Source organism: Stylophora pistillata, chromosome 7 (genome assembly GCF_964205215.1).
Source record: "Stylophora pistillata chromosome 7, jaStyPist1.2, whole genome shotgun sequence".
In the NCBI taxonomy this organism is placed as follows: domain Eukaryota; kingdom Metazoa; phylum Cnidaria; class Anthozoa; order Scleractinia; family Pocilloporidae; genus Stylophora; species Stylophora pistillata.
Window position 1 is genome coordinate 30,163,217 of NC_142525.1, and position 14,972 is coordinate 30,178,188.

At 37.0% G+C, this 14,972-nt stretch overlaps 2 protein-coding genes across 2 annotated transcripts; both read right to left on the reverse strand.

The window, feature by feature from the left end:
• Positions 1-2,167: 2,167 nt before the first annotated feature.
• On the reverse strand, positions 2,168-6,730 carry LOC111319727 (putative skeletal organic matrix protein 5). The gene is made up of 4 exons (XM_088728198.1): positions 5,681-6,730; positions 5,452-5,500; positions 4,931-5,066; positions 2,168-2,807 (listed from the first exon to the last, which is right to left on the reverse strand). Exons 1-4 carry the CDS (start codon positions 5,886-5,888, stop codon positions 2,277-2,279), a joined length of 924 nt encoding a protein of 307 aa, XP_088584324.1. The 5' UTR covers positions 5,889-6,730; the 3' UTR covers positions 2,168-2,276.
• Positions 6,731-7,668: 938 nt separating this feature from the next.
• Positions 7,669-14,830, reverse strand: LOC111332144 (palmitoyltransferase ZDHHC3). The gene is made up of 10 exons (XM_088728199.1): positions 14,668-14,830; positions 13,542-13,630; positions 12,629-12,699; positions 11,788-11,855; positions 11,350-11,394; positions 11,046-11,107; positions 10,370-10,463; positions 9,504-9,576; positions 8,929-9,034; positions 7,669-8,657 (listed from the first exon to the last, which is right to left on the reverse strand). Exons 1-10 carry the CDS (start codon positions 14,784-14,786, stop codon positions 8,575-8,577), a joined length of 810 nt encoding a protein of 269 aa, XP_088584325.1. The 5' UTR covers positions 14,787-14,830; the 3' UTR covers positions 7,669-8,574.
• Between the last annotated feature and the right edge of the window lie 142 nt (positions 14,831-14,972).

The following is a 14,972-nucleotide window of genomic DNA, read 5'->3' on the forward strand; positions in this document are numbered from 1 at the left end:
TCGCCCCTTGAAAACTTGAAAGGGGTTTCTGTACCAATTTATGCGGAAAAATCGAAGAGACGGAACAGTAAAGTAGAGAGAGTGACACCTTTTTTATACCATTCCCCATTTTATTTGTTACCATCATTTCTACACAATGAAAACTAGTTAGAGCTTAACTGGTGTATCAATGAAACAGCGTAGATCACTTCTACATCTTAACACTTCACTTTCACCATCGACTGAAGCAAATAAAAGGCACCAACTGATTTACCTTTTGGTGGCGGTCTACAACAATTGGATATGCCGTCTTCAAGCTTCTCAAACCTTTTAAGCATCGTTTTCTTTAAGGATCGAAGCGCTTCAGCACAGGCGTCTGCCACTTCAGTCGTCAGGTGACTAACATACAAACCGTAAAAGATGAACACAGTAAAGCAAACTTTAACAAGCGAGGACATCGTGATGAAAAGTGTTAACCTCAGCCGATCAAATCAGAAAAAGTTCGAATTTAGTGTTTGATTGGATTTGAACTGTCTAATATAAGGTAGTAAGTTTGTCAACAATTCACGAAAATTTTCACGCCGTCTCCCTAGCAAAATATCACCGTTTTTTAAACCTCTCACTTTGTAATATCCATTCGCGATATCTTCAAGAACCTCTGTTTTTTTTTATTCTTTTATTAAGTCTATCGCTGCTTAAAACTTTCGGTTTCCGAACATAATTCTGGTATTTAGGTCAGTTATTTCTGCTTCACAAGTGAGTATTTAAGAAAACTGAAAATGCATTCATGAGTGACGGAACAAATAAATTAATTTTGACAAAATTACGCGGAAGAAAACACAAATCCTTTGACTTGTAAATTTTCACTCGATAGTTGTCAAACCCATAGCTCGCTTCCAAATTTTCGAGAATTTTCAATTTAGGAAACCAACAAAGGTTCAAACCAAATGTTTGAGATTACCAATAGAGAGAGACACCAATTTACGTTCAGTTCAAAAACAGATAACTCTGAATACCAAACGAGTTGCGGACCGATACTTAAGGATTCTTAATCAGTTCGTGATTCAATTTAATCAACGCGTGTATATAAACAGAGTTTGGAGGAGAAGGAAGGGACAGCAATCGAACGAGATTTAGAGATGTAACGATCTTTAGAATGCTCACAATAAAAAAGGATTCCGAGTACAGTTCACTTTCATGCAAGAGCAAGCCGAGGTAAAAATCTACTCAAAGATTTTGTAAAACATAAGTATGCACGTAGATGACGTGTCTTTTCTTTTTAGTCCAATCGTCCGATTATATCAGATATTTCAACTCCATTGTGTTTTATACTGTTCATATTTGATAACAAATGTGGTATCTAATTTCTGTTGTGGTGCACCTTAAATCTATACTCGCATAATGTTTTTTTGTGTTACAGACGACGGTCACAAGGCCATCACTTTCACCATCATTACCGTTAAGCATGACCCTAACCGTGAAGCGTGAACCGTGAACCGTGAAGCCGTGAAGCGTGACCCTTCTTTTCATCGTATCATGACTTGACGACTTTCGTTACAAACAAAAGAGTTCTAGACCTAAATCTATATATCGTGGACAAAAGGGAACTTTTGAGTGGTAATTTTGCCTGAATCTGCGGTTGGTTTTGGTTTAAAATGTACGAAAAGTTGACGAAATGTCGGGCAGAAAAAGCAATTTGTGGAGAACTCTTTTCTAGAGGGTGCGACCAAGGGGAGGTCAACGAATACATGTGATTCCCGTTTTGCCCTGAAAAAGAGATAATCAAAAAAGCAAAACAACCCGGTATACCACCGAATGTTACTAAAATGCAAGTGAAGGACCCCCCTCCACACACGCACACACGCACGCACGCACGCACGCACGCACGCACACACACAGCGCTCACAGAAATATGAAGGGCGTTTGCCCGGGAGGATTGTACAAGTCTTCGATAGCCTAAGGGAAAGCAAGAGACCGCGCGCCTGAGAACAGTCTATTGTTATCCATACTGATATAAGAACCTACTTCCAATGATGAGAAAATAGAATCACCGTGTATATCAACTAATAATAAGAAATTCGAACTTTCGTCAGAGAAGAAACTTGTTTTGCGTAAGGAAACTAGTATAGGTATAGGTGGAGGCGAACTTGCAAAAGGGCGAAACCACCAAAAGTTCTCTGAACATTCGTATTGAGAACATTACTGATTTTATTTCTTAGCTTTCAACCTCTACAACTACCTCATAACTAAATCAAAGAGTTACAGTGAATAATTCATAAATCACATTAAGAGATGCTTTACTGCACCAGGATGTACCCCATGGCTTTGATGTGCTTGTTCCCATTATCTGCACTGTGTGTAGCCTCGTTCCCGCATGTATTGGAGTCATCGTGTATTCCTCCTGGGCTCCCTGTGCCAAAACCAATCCTTGAGTCACAAGATTGACATTCGTTTTCCTGGTTACCAAGGATACCAATCCTTGCTTTAGGCCAGGCTTTGCCGCGACCGCTTTCTGGATTAAACCCTTCCTTGTTGCAGTGAGGTTGCAACGAAGCTTGGGAACCAATCAGCGACTTCCACGTGTCGCGACCAAGTGAGGTTGTACGGTACTTTCCGTCAGCAATTAGTGAGTAGAGAGAGTTAGCAGTCTTGTTGATCACAACGAATCTTAACTGTTGGTCTACCTTCATTCCAAGGCAGATTTTAGAAAACGATGCGTTCCAATAAGTCGGTAGCTTGGTTTCACGGGAGTCGAACCCAGTCTTACCTCCGAGACGGTTAAATTCTGCTTTGTTGGTCCAATAGGGAGAATCATAATGAAACGATCTCTGAATAAGTGAAAGAAATAATGATAATAACTGACTCAAATGATAACATTCCCTTGACACATCACTATGCGTTAGGATACGGTTTTCAGATAAGTAGACTGGAAACATTCTTCAAATCGTTTTTTCTATTATCGTAAAACTTCTATTTCATAAATGTTAGCTCATTTCGCCTTTTGTTTTTTCCAGTTGATATTTCAGTAAAGGTTTCAGTCATGCAGCCATTCAATTATTAATTCGTTAATTGATTGATTGACTCATTTGCTTCTCATTCATTAAAGAGGTTGAACTCGACGTCTATGGCAAATAACAATTGAGAAAAATTAAACTTCTTAAAGGGAAAGTACGGTCTAGAAAAAGTTTACTTATATCAAAAAATCCTTGCTTGCATTGTCCTAACTGGCTATTCTTTTGTGCTAAAAGCGTTTTAGTTGCGAGAAATTACGTTCCAAAAATCGGCATTTTCAAATTGAAATCCGCCATCTTTGTTATGACGTAGCAATAGTCAAACATGCTAATTTTATATCCCTGCTGAAGTGGATGTAAACAAGGAGAACAGCGGCGAGAGGACGCCACTTATTAAATTCTCCACTTGGATTTTAATCTAGCTGAGAGGATGTAGTACACCCATTTATGTTTCAAACGAAACATGGCTCGTTTTCAGGGGAAGGAGATACTTCTGTTGGGGAGAAAGAGAGAGAGAGAAAGTCAAGAAAATTAATTTCAAGAAGAAACGTCGACCCGCTCAGTCGCACGCGTCTTGGAAATCGCGAGTGGTTCTCTTGCGAGTGGTTCTCTGAGTGTTGGTCCGGCCGGGCCAACACTCAGGGTCTTAAAATAATTGAGAAGAATTTGCTGCCTTTCTATAACATCAAGAAATGGTTAGATATTCCAGTCTTCTCGGATAGGGACGAATAAATGGAGGTCCCGTCTCCTGCAGGGTTGGGGATTACCGTGTGATGGATGTAGACGAGATTACGGAGTGATGGATGTCCTCCCCTGGGGTGGGGTGGGTTGGGTGGGTTTATTAGAGGGCCATGTGTTAGAAAACTCTTTACTGGGTTAATCATGTATCTACCCTCTCAAAATAAAGAACATTGTACTGTATTGTATTGTACGGCGACAACTGTCAAGGGATACCTACGGAAAACGAGAATGTATCCTCCTAAGAATTAAATGTACCAGGACACCGACTCAATTTGATCATGAAAAGCAAAGGCTTTTCCTTCAAATAAATCCTCGCTCTGGAGTGATAGTTATTTTGCTAAAGAAGACCGCAGTGCCCGCTACGGATTCCTTTCACATTGCTACCTCGGAATGAGATGAACTATTTTTGCACTTACAGGAACCCAGCTTCGGTGTATAACTGAACGCGAGCCATTTGGAACTAATAAGATCAGCCTCAATTGGCATGCAACAAGTTAGAAATGATAGACTTGAAGATCATTCTTTGTATGCGTAAACACTGACTAACACTTAGTTGCCAAAATTAACGCAGACAAAAGGCAGAAGTTAATTGTTACGAATTCAATTTTGTTTGTTTCAACATTTAACTTTAATTTGCAAAGGTGTTTTTTTATCTTTATTGCTTGGAATTAGCTTCAACGCAGTATTGTTTTAATATATGTTTGAAATGTCGCGACTTGTGTCGCCTTTATCATACAGTGTTTACATTTGAAATTACCTCAATATAACTGAAGCTAAAATGAAATATATTAAATCACTGTTAAAAAGAATTGTTTCCAATTTTTATTCAAACGTGATTTTGAGGATTATAGGAAACGTGAACAAAATTAGAGTTGACTTTTGTTGTTTGCCGTTGTCATAAGCGCAGGCATGGAAGGAGACCTCATAACTGAGCACAGACAATTCTTATCTTACAGCTGTTCACATGAAAAATGACAAGTGTCAACTGAACGAGCTGTATACGTGATGATAAACACAGAAGCGGGTTGATGTTGTCAGAAATCAAAATTTGAATATTTTATGACACCATAAGAAAACGGCCGACGTCATTTAGTGGCAAATCAGAACTCCACAACATGGTTTCCATACAAAGTTTTTCCCAGCAAAGAGTTAACAGCATACATACTTATTCAGTGAATAGAATTGTATTGCCATTTTACCTTATGGCCATCCATTTTCATGACCAGCGTCCATCCTCCACCTCCGCATGCACCAATGCCATCGTTCGTCATGTGACAATATACAGGAATTGTTCCTGTGTCAGTCTGGAGCATGTAAGCTGTGTTCCCTAGTGATCTGTGACGCATATAGGTAGATAATAAGACTGATATACTATAGGAGATTTTCCAAGATTCGCAATTAAATGTTACGGAATTTATCGTTTCTTGACTATTTGGACTCATAAAACTTTACACTAAAGAGGAATTTCGATCCTCAACTGTTTAGACACATCCATAAATCCGTCGACATTTTGGGCAGAAACGCTTATTGTCTCGATCAAACGGGGTGAATAAAATATTGGCATCCAAAGGCGGGCTCTTGGGCGAAGATGAGAGAGAAAAATTTGACGAAACCATGTAAGCCTCGCGCAAATTTATCGAACAACTATACAATAAGTTTACCTAAAAGCACTCTTTATTGGTTCTTCTTTACATTCGTCAATAATTTAAGTAACACTTACTTGCCGTGATTGAGGTAAATATCTCTGCAAGTTGCATACCCAGATGGAGCTGTGAAGAGAGTAAAGCAATGTTTCATGATACCAAGAACAAACCAAACACATTTGAACGAGAAGCAGATGATAAGTCCTGTTAAACTTAAGGTTGAGTTTTCAGTGAATGTCGCAGAGATACTCATTCTTTGAAACAAGTTTTAAACAAGCAAATTCCGCGAACGATTGACACTCATACCTTGTAAATTCTGCGACAGATTTAATCCACGAATGATCACTTCCATGTCAGCTTCAAGTTTTCTGAACCTTTTATCTATTGTGCCCTCCAACGTTTGAATGAGAGCTTTTGTACAGCTGTCTTTTTCGCATTGATCACTGACGGTGAGTGTAAAGCTGAATGACAGAACAAACAGGAAGAGAAGGAAAAACCTCAATGTCTTCATCATTGAGGTCACTTTAGCGTTCTCAGGTACGGTAACTTCGGTGCTCAAGCTGTGATTTTATCCCTATTACATCGAATCTCATGTCCAGTTTTTAATTCGTACAGGATCTATATATTTCCCCCCGTGGGCGATACGTAATGCACCGTTTTGGGAACACTTTCCTCGTTAACTGTTTCCATTAGTTTGATACGGATCATTCGCACAATAGTTGGCCTCAGTGGACTTCCTGGTGAGCTGCTTCCCACTAAGTTGACTCGGACCGCTCGAACTGGGGTGGCCTCGACTGGTAAATCACGAGTCGCGATTACTGTTACATGTTGGAGAACAGTAGCTTTTATATAAACTGAGATATCTTGACGGGTTCTTGGCACATTGTATATATGGTTCAGAATACTGTTCGTCACGTAACTTAACGCTTATAAGAGGTGCAATGACCTAGCTTTAAGGACAATGCGAGCATGGCGTGCTCCTTCCTAAGAAAATCACGCTTTGTCTACTAAACAAGCACAATGTACTCTGATATACTTAAAGTCTAGGAGCTTTCCGAAATATTGCTTTTCCAATGTAGATATAGAACTCTTTTGGTTGTAACGAAAGTTGTCAAGTCATGATACGATAAAATGCAAGAGTCACGCTTCACGGCGATGATGATGAGTGATGGCCTTGTTACCATCGTCTATATAAAAAAAAAGACTGTGTATAGAGTTATTTAATGTGTATCACAACAGAAATTACTATTGTGTTTTATTTTGTGCATGTTTGATAAAACTTTGGTACCTGGGGTACCAAATTTTTATCACATACATAAAGTTGAAATATCTGATATAATCAGACGATTGGGCTACAAAAAAAGACACGTCTTTTGAGTGCATACGTATGAACTACAAAATCTTTTGAGTTGATAGCTGGAGTTTCCTATCGTTTTAACCCCTCGAACCTAACATCGAGCAGATTTCATTTCATAATCAAAGCCTCTTTCTTGAATAAGCGATCAATTCATTTATTCTCACAACCTTAATGAATTACTACAAGGAGAAATTAAATGCTGGTCACTCTTAGGGTTCTACTGGTAGAGTTTTCATTGAATAGTATAATTTCTTTATCGTGTTCTGGAATACATGTTGTTTTCTGATGTATCAAAATTGTTCTTCATGTCACATTTTTTAATCTTCAGCTTACTCACAATAACAGTATAAGATAAATATTTAAAAATGATTGTATCTTAGCGTTTTTAACAGAGGAAAAGGCTTACTACCTTTACAAACCTTAAAACTTGAAAATAATTTCGTTTGCAAGCTAGTTTGTCAACCTTATTATACATATGGGTGGAGAAATATGGATCAGGAGAATGGATTGCACACAGGTTCTTCTTTCAGCCAACTTTTTCATACCACAAGAGAAAAGTGAAGTCAAGTTGATACAAAGCTTCTTTTGGAGGAATTTTGAGTTAAAAGTCCAAAGTAATCCAGGTTTGCATTGGCTTTGCTTCACTTCACTCTGTGATTGGTCTAGAAAAACTCGTGCCATTCTTTCAACGAATCGGATGCAAATCCAAAACCAATTACAACTTGGTTGCCCGCGTTTTCCCGTCCTTTAGGCAGTTGGTTGTTTTTACATTAAGAATTCATTGGGTCTTAAAGGTATTTCCCTTTCTTCTGAGAAGCCATTGCAATGGCCTTGGTTGTGGTTTTGCAACTCTCAATCAAAAAGGGCGCTGACAATAATGTAGAAATTAATTAGTTGATCTTGTTGCATATCAAAGAAGTCTTAAAATAAAACACAGTGACAACCTGCAGTCTTGAAATTTGCACTTTTGCACATGTGTTAATAATGTACTGTTACTAAAAGTGAATGGGATCCATACTATGCATTGTTTTGTGAAAAATTTATGACTAGTTTCTTAAATTATCTCATTAAATAAATATAGTCATAGTATGCACTTTTTTTGAAAATAAGTTTTACAAAACAGTATTTGCCACTTTTAAAGCTGAATTGGATAACTATTTTACAACGATTAGAGTTACATGTATCTCTGTTTAAAATGTATTTTGTTCTGGAGTAATGGTGATTTGTCAGACTGATCTTCACAACAAAAATAAATTTCATTTAAAGTTACTGACACTGGCAAAATTTGAAATTAAAGCAATTCTTTTGCATTGTTTGTGTTGATACAAGAACTGGGTTAGAGAAAGACATTTTCTGTCTTATCACAAGCATGGGACAAATAAAAAATTCAGAGTGACAATGCCAATCATTGTAATGACCTTGCAATGCATGATAATGAATGCATCCATGGGCTGGTCAAACTATGGTCAACTTTAAAGGGTGTGTCCTTTGGTTGAAATCACAGGAAAAGCAATTCCTCAGCAACCTTCAGCTCTATGCTGGTTCATTAGTAATTTTCCACAGCAATACATTATCCAGGAAACATATAATGAAAATATACAAAATTGTCAGCTTGAGGGTGATATCTCAATGTAACACCTAAATTAACTGATCTACATGAAAAGTGCTGTGGATAGGAGAAATGCAAGTCAGATCCTGGGAATTAATAAAGGCTGTCATAATTATGTGAGAGGGTAGGTTTACACTCCACAAATGAAGTTAGGAAATGCTTTAACTTCATGACTTCTGAAAGGATCCCAGATTCTCCTTCTTCATTGTTTTGTTCTTTCTGAAACCATGCCGGTCAGACATTATAGCGTTCTGATGCTGTTGACCGTTGTGGGTTGGGAGGAGAAGAACATGGACAGAACCAAATGAAAAATCCACCTGTGTAATAAATTAAAATAAACCATGAGGCATCACATAGTACAAAAATCTACTACCACATTACTTTGCACAGGAAAAAGGTTTCAGTTGTAGTGGTATCACTAGTAAGAACAGTAATAATGTTAATAATAATAATAATAATAATAATAATGATAATAATAACAATAATAATAACAGTGACAATAATAGTAGTAATTATAAAATCATAATAAAAATAATGACGATATTATGTTTCTATGTGTAGATACATTATATTGAAATAGAAAAATACCTCTTCCAAACACTTCAGCTAAGAGAGCACTCCTTGGTTTGCGGTTTGCTCTGATTTGCCGCTGTACATGTTCCACAGCTGTGAGGTCACCTGTGATAGCTGAGTACTGAAGTGCAAAAGACAGTGAGGAAAATCTCAACTGATGCAATACCAGGCTGAAATTATAGTTAACAACTCACTCAAGTAAGTCTAGTTGATTCAGGTTGTCAGGAATCAGCTTCTGTCATGTCAAGTTTACATAGATACATAACTCTGTGCGGGGTCAGGTCCAGGAAAGGTAAAAACACTTGCTAAGGATATCTCCCAGGTTCTCTGACCAGTCACCCCTACCATAATATCAGTGATATGTCATTGCAAATCTGCAACAGAGGTCAAATCTTCTAGAGTCATTGCTCAGTAAATTTCTCCTTGAATTTCAGCCTGTTGCATTATTGTATCAGACTACATTGGAACATACTCTACTGTATGGCAAAGGGCTTGGAACTGGCAAAGGGCTTGGAACTGGCAAAGGTTTTCAAATACTAGCTTTGTAGTGATAGATGTGCTGTTCATAATATGGTGATCAGTGGACATACCTGATCACACAACATGGCTAGGACAAATAGACCAAACAAAACACCTTCAATCATCAGAATTACAGTGTATATTCTGAAAAATAAACAAACAGTGTTATGTTAGATGATGAGACAGAAAATGTGTACTTACAATGAATACAGAAAGGAAAATAAGAATTCATTTTTTAAGGAATGAATTCTTAAAAAATAAATTCTTACATAATCGCATAACTCGTAATAATGAGAAGATTGACATTCCATTATTCAGATCAGCTACCAGCCAAAGGTCCTTTGCCTATAGAGCAATATCTCTGTGGAACAAGTTAGACGAAGACCTGAGAAATGTTACATCTGTAAAGGCCTTTAAAAAAGTCCTGAAACTTGCCATGAATGAATGATCGAGCGACAGTTAGAATTTTATTGTAAAACCTTTTTTTGGGAGTATTTATAATTAAAGTTTAAAGTTTAAAGGAAACCTCATTCAAGAGTGTTAACCCTTTAACACCCAAGATCTGATTATCAATTCTCCCCTTCAGCTGCCACATTTCCTCTAAATTGGTCACAAGAATTTGGTGTTCAATCAAGATAACAACCTTTACCTGATATTTTGAGTATTCTCATCACCTGTTTGCTGAATAACGAATGGATATTATAGGGAGAAGTTACGTGTTAATCACTTCTGGTAGTCAAAGGGTTTAGGGAAGGAGAGTTACAAATTATGAATTTAAAAGATTGAAAGTTATCTGTCTATGAACTATTTCTTAAATGCACATTTAAGTGGGATGTCACATATTTTCTGTAATCAATGTGATAATGATTATTGTTGGATGAAATTCTTATATTTTAACCAATTGTTTACTGACTGCTTCTTTGCGAGGCAGACTTACAATCGTGTTCTTTTCTCGTAATCTTTGGTACAGCCATTGCATTCCATTGTCCAGGACACAGCTGTGAGAATTATGGAGTAAAGTGATGCTAGACCTAGAAGGTAAGATGAGGTACTAAGAAAAGAAATGTTAACAACAAAGAGGATTGACCCAATGAGGGTCAGCTGCATCTTCCGAAAGCTTGTGGTCACAACTGTCCATAGAAGGCTTTTACTGGCACTGGTTTGTCCAAATTAAATTAAAGTAAAAAAGTTTGTTTTCCTTAAGTATCATTCCCATTTTGTCTTTAAGTCTCCCATTTGATACCAATATGTGTATTTAATGTTTATCAGTAATAGAACAGTTTTTCTGTGATTTACGTGGTATCATCTAAACACCAAGGAAGTTGGGAGAAATAAAGAGGGTTGTAATCACATGAGATAAAATATCTTGTATACTTGAGGGTTTGGACAACTTTATTAAAAATATACTCAACTGTCTTTACAAACCTTCATCCATACAAACCCATAGTAAGAGTAATTAGAAAGCAAGCAGTATTTCCTCTTTTTTCAACACTTTTTAGAAATCTGAATTAAATGTTCACTGAACATGTCATGAACTGACAGAGAAAAAAAGACTTAATAAAAAAAGGTCTGAATGAAATTAGTGATGTCCAAACAGTTTAGAAATCTCCTACCTGTGTAAAACAGGAATAAAATAAAATACTTCTGATTAGCTTCTCCAACACAGTTATTGATCCTACAAGAGAAAACAACATAGTACTTAAGTGCCTTAAAAATAAACTGTCATCATATTTTGCTTCTTGGTAACTGGAACACACAGTGGGAATCAGGTTTAGTTTAAGCCTCTGGGGGTCAAGGAAAAAATGGTTTCAATAAAAAAGTTGAAAAAAATTGGAGGCAAAATGATATAACTTACTAATAAAAGAAAGGTAGGCTTGAAATGAAGTTTGTTAAATGCATCAAGTACAGTGTACTTACCAAGGACAGTGATGATCCATTTTTCTTATGCACCTTCCACATGTCCTACAACAGAGATGGCAAATCATGTCGTTACTACCTTAAGTTTTAATTTCACTGTAGAGTAAGTTAAACTTGTTTTAATCCTTTACACCTTGACATCAGTATGAATATTCTCCATACTGTTCTTTACACATTTTCCAAGGTGCTGACAAGGAGAATTTGTTTAACAATCAATAGCTTCTTTATGTGGTGATCATTTCCTTAATTCTCCTGACCATACTGTGTGATTCAGGGGTGATTAATTGTAAGGAGAAATTAGATGCTTGTCACTCTTGAGAGTCAAAGGGTTAATTACTGACTGACTGAAACCAGCAACATGAAGACAATCATGATGCAATAGGTTCTCAGTTTATGGCCCTTGTAAAATTTCCCTTGCATGACATCTGGCATATCTACCTGCAATGATGTGCTCTTGGAGGACGATATGCTTCACATTTCGCACAGACTGTCCACTCATTTTCATTCTAAAACAGTCACAAGATATTTTTCATGTTAATAACCTCTTTTTCTTGGTAAAGGCTGATAGTTTCTAAAGAAATTGTTTGGCGCTGCATCGGTGGGGGTAATGAGATAATTTGAATATATCAACAAAGTTGAAATGGTAAATTGGCCACCGTTACAGTTATAGAATCTGAGGTTTCGAGCATTAGCCCTTCGTTGGAGCAAATAGAGGAATTGTGGGTTGTGTGTGCTTTAAAGGCAGAAAATAGAGCTACGTGATTAGTGGGAACATGGCAATAAGAAAAACACGAATAAATTAGTGGAATGAAAAGCAGGTATCAACGAACGCCTTTCAATGCACTAATTTATTTGTGTTTTTCTCATTGCCATGTTCCCACCAATCACGTAGCTCCATTTTCTGCCTTTAAAAGCACACACAAAATCCACAAATCCTCTATTCGCTCCGACGAAGGGCTAACGCTCGAAACGTCAGCTTTTATAACCCTAACGGTGGCCAATTTACCATTTCAACTTTGTTGATATATTCAAATTATTTCTTTTTCTTGGTACTTTGCTGTCTTCTCTCAAGGTTAAAGTGCTAGCATTGTACTTGTAAGGATAAAGGATATTTTTTTAAAACATTCAATGTGTGCAGATCGATATCAAAGTGCCTGACCATAAAGAAGTAATCCTCTTAGTTTGAAACATTGACTGCAGTTTTGTTCAATTCTTTTTAGAAAAAATTGAAGTATTTTAACAGGTAAGGTAGTTTTCTAAGTTTTTACTAATTGCTCACCTCTGTTTGCTTAGTTTTTGCTTTGTTTATTTCCGAGAAATCAAGACTTGATGAGGGTCGGGCTACCACTCCTAAAAGGAGATGCAAACAGAATTACATGTAAACAAAAAATTAAAAATTAGACTTCAGAGCCATTTTCAAGAGAAAATGTGGCCTCTATAGCTGACTTGATCATTCATACAAGAACACCTTCCAATAAAACATTAATCAAGGAAATGCATAGCATTTAGAGGGGCGAACTTAGAATCAGATCTTGTGAGTTAAAGAGTTAAGGGATCAGTTTTTTTGTCAGGGCTTAAACATGTAAACCTCCTCCGGGACAGAACCCTAGAGCTATTTTGTGTATTCCCCCTGATAGCCATCAAGACAAAAGAGGAGAGTTAGTGCAGTGGCAGATCCAGGGGGAGGGTCCGGGGGGTCCGGACCCCCCCCCCCATCAGACCTGACGCTTACAACTTTGAGACTGAAATTCTTACATCGACAGGATTGTATATCACTTTTTAACTGGCTGATTTTTTTAATTAATGAATAAACAATAAGCGGCCAAGGAATTATAACGTGCAACAGCGACTGGTGGGAGGGGGTGTGGGGGGTGTCGAGGAGAAGTAATTGCCTCATAAGAGTCCAACAGACCTTTCTGTACCGAAGTTTGGACCCCCCTCATCTAAAATTCCTGGATCTGCCCCTGCAGTGACTGCCTCACCAAAGAATAAAGGGGGAAAGTTTACAAAGAAACTGTGATGCTGTGCCTGTGGGAGATTATAACAAGATAAATTGGTCTTATTGACTGAGTTGATAAAGTAAATTGGCCAGCGTAAAGAGTTTAAAAGTCTTTAAACCATTTACACTGGCCAATTTACATCAACTCAGTTGACAAAGCCAAATTAACTTGCCTTACTAGAGTCCATCTCACCTGGATCAGAAAATGATGCTCTCACATGAGATATTGTCAAAAGTAGAACAATGATATTAAATATACAAACATGTAAGCTGCCCCAGATGCTGAAAACAAATAGAAGCCACAAGGAGATTAATAAATTTTATAGGAGAAAAGAGTCAGATGTTTATTCATTAAAACTTTCAAGTATTTTAATTTCACAAATTTCCAATATTTTGCTTTTGTATGATCATCGCTGATTGATCTTTGGACACTCAGATTAAATTGGTTGTGTTAATCATAGGCCTCTACATGTTTGCTTGCTTAATATCCTGGTTTGGTTTTTTAGATCTCATCTCCCAGAACCTTGGAAAAACTTTAGGATGTGTACCTACAAGGACAGATGGTGGCCATGTAACCAATATCTTTGCAAGTGGTCACAGTAGCTTTTCCTGAATAAACACTTGAGCTTAATTGACAAAAAATTTCACTTTATCCTCTTGGTGACCTTGGAAGCTTCAAACCTCACAAATGAAGGGTAGCCATGCTGAAATCTCAGCTTGACAACCAGATTGCTTCATAGACGGAGGAAAAGACTAGTGCCACTCACTAAGACTTAATACTAAAGAGGCCCCCATACAGTTCCTATTATTATTATTATTATTATTATTATTATTATTATTATTACTATCATTATAATTCTATTATATTATATTACTATTAAAGTATCTATAATTCAAGACCCTCCAAACACTTTTGTTGCCATCTTAGCCTTGGAACTGATTACACATCATTAAAATGCAAGTTTAATATTATTATAAACAGCTCTGATGAAAATCACGAGAATTACCCTCGTCTTCATTCGCAAAAACAGACGTATCAGCATTTTGTTTGATGAAACCTGACGTTTCCATTGAAATAACATTGATCGCATTTTTGAAGTTCTGAAAGATTGATTCTGTCGTATAAATAAAAATTGTTCTCTATAAGACTCTATTAGAGAATTATACATAGGGTAAGCGACTCTTAAATTAAAATGATTTAATAAGTTCGTATAAACATACAATTTATGATGATCGTGTCGACGACCTCTTTTAAATATATATAGCGAGAAAATCGAAAGTTTAATGAGACTTAAAGCAATAAATTAGAGAAAACTTACCTTTCTGTTAATGTGGGACGAACGACGTGTTGAACTATACAATAATCTGCATAAAACACCGCGGAATAAGTTATAAAAAGACAAATAACTCCACATGGATCTTTATGAAACACCGCCATAATTTTTTTTCATCAGCCCGTACCCAGTTCCGTAAATCAAGAAACACGGTTCGCCCTTCGGTGACGTCACTCAAATATTTGTTTCTTGCTCACTTCCTTGTTGCTATTTTCTCAGATTTTCGACCCTGACGTTACTTTCTGATAAGAGAAAATTTTTCTTCTGGAAGAGTGGTAACACAAAATGTT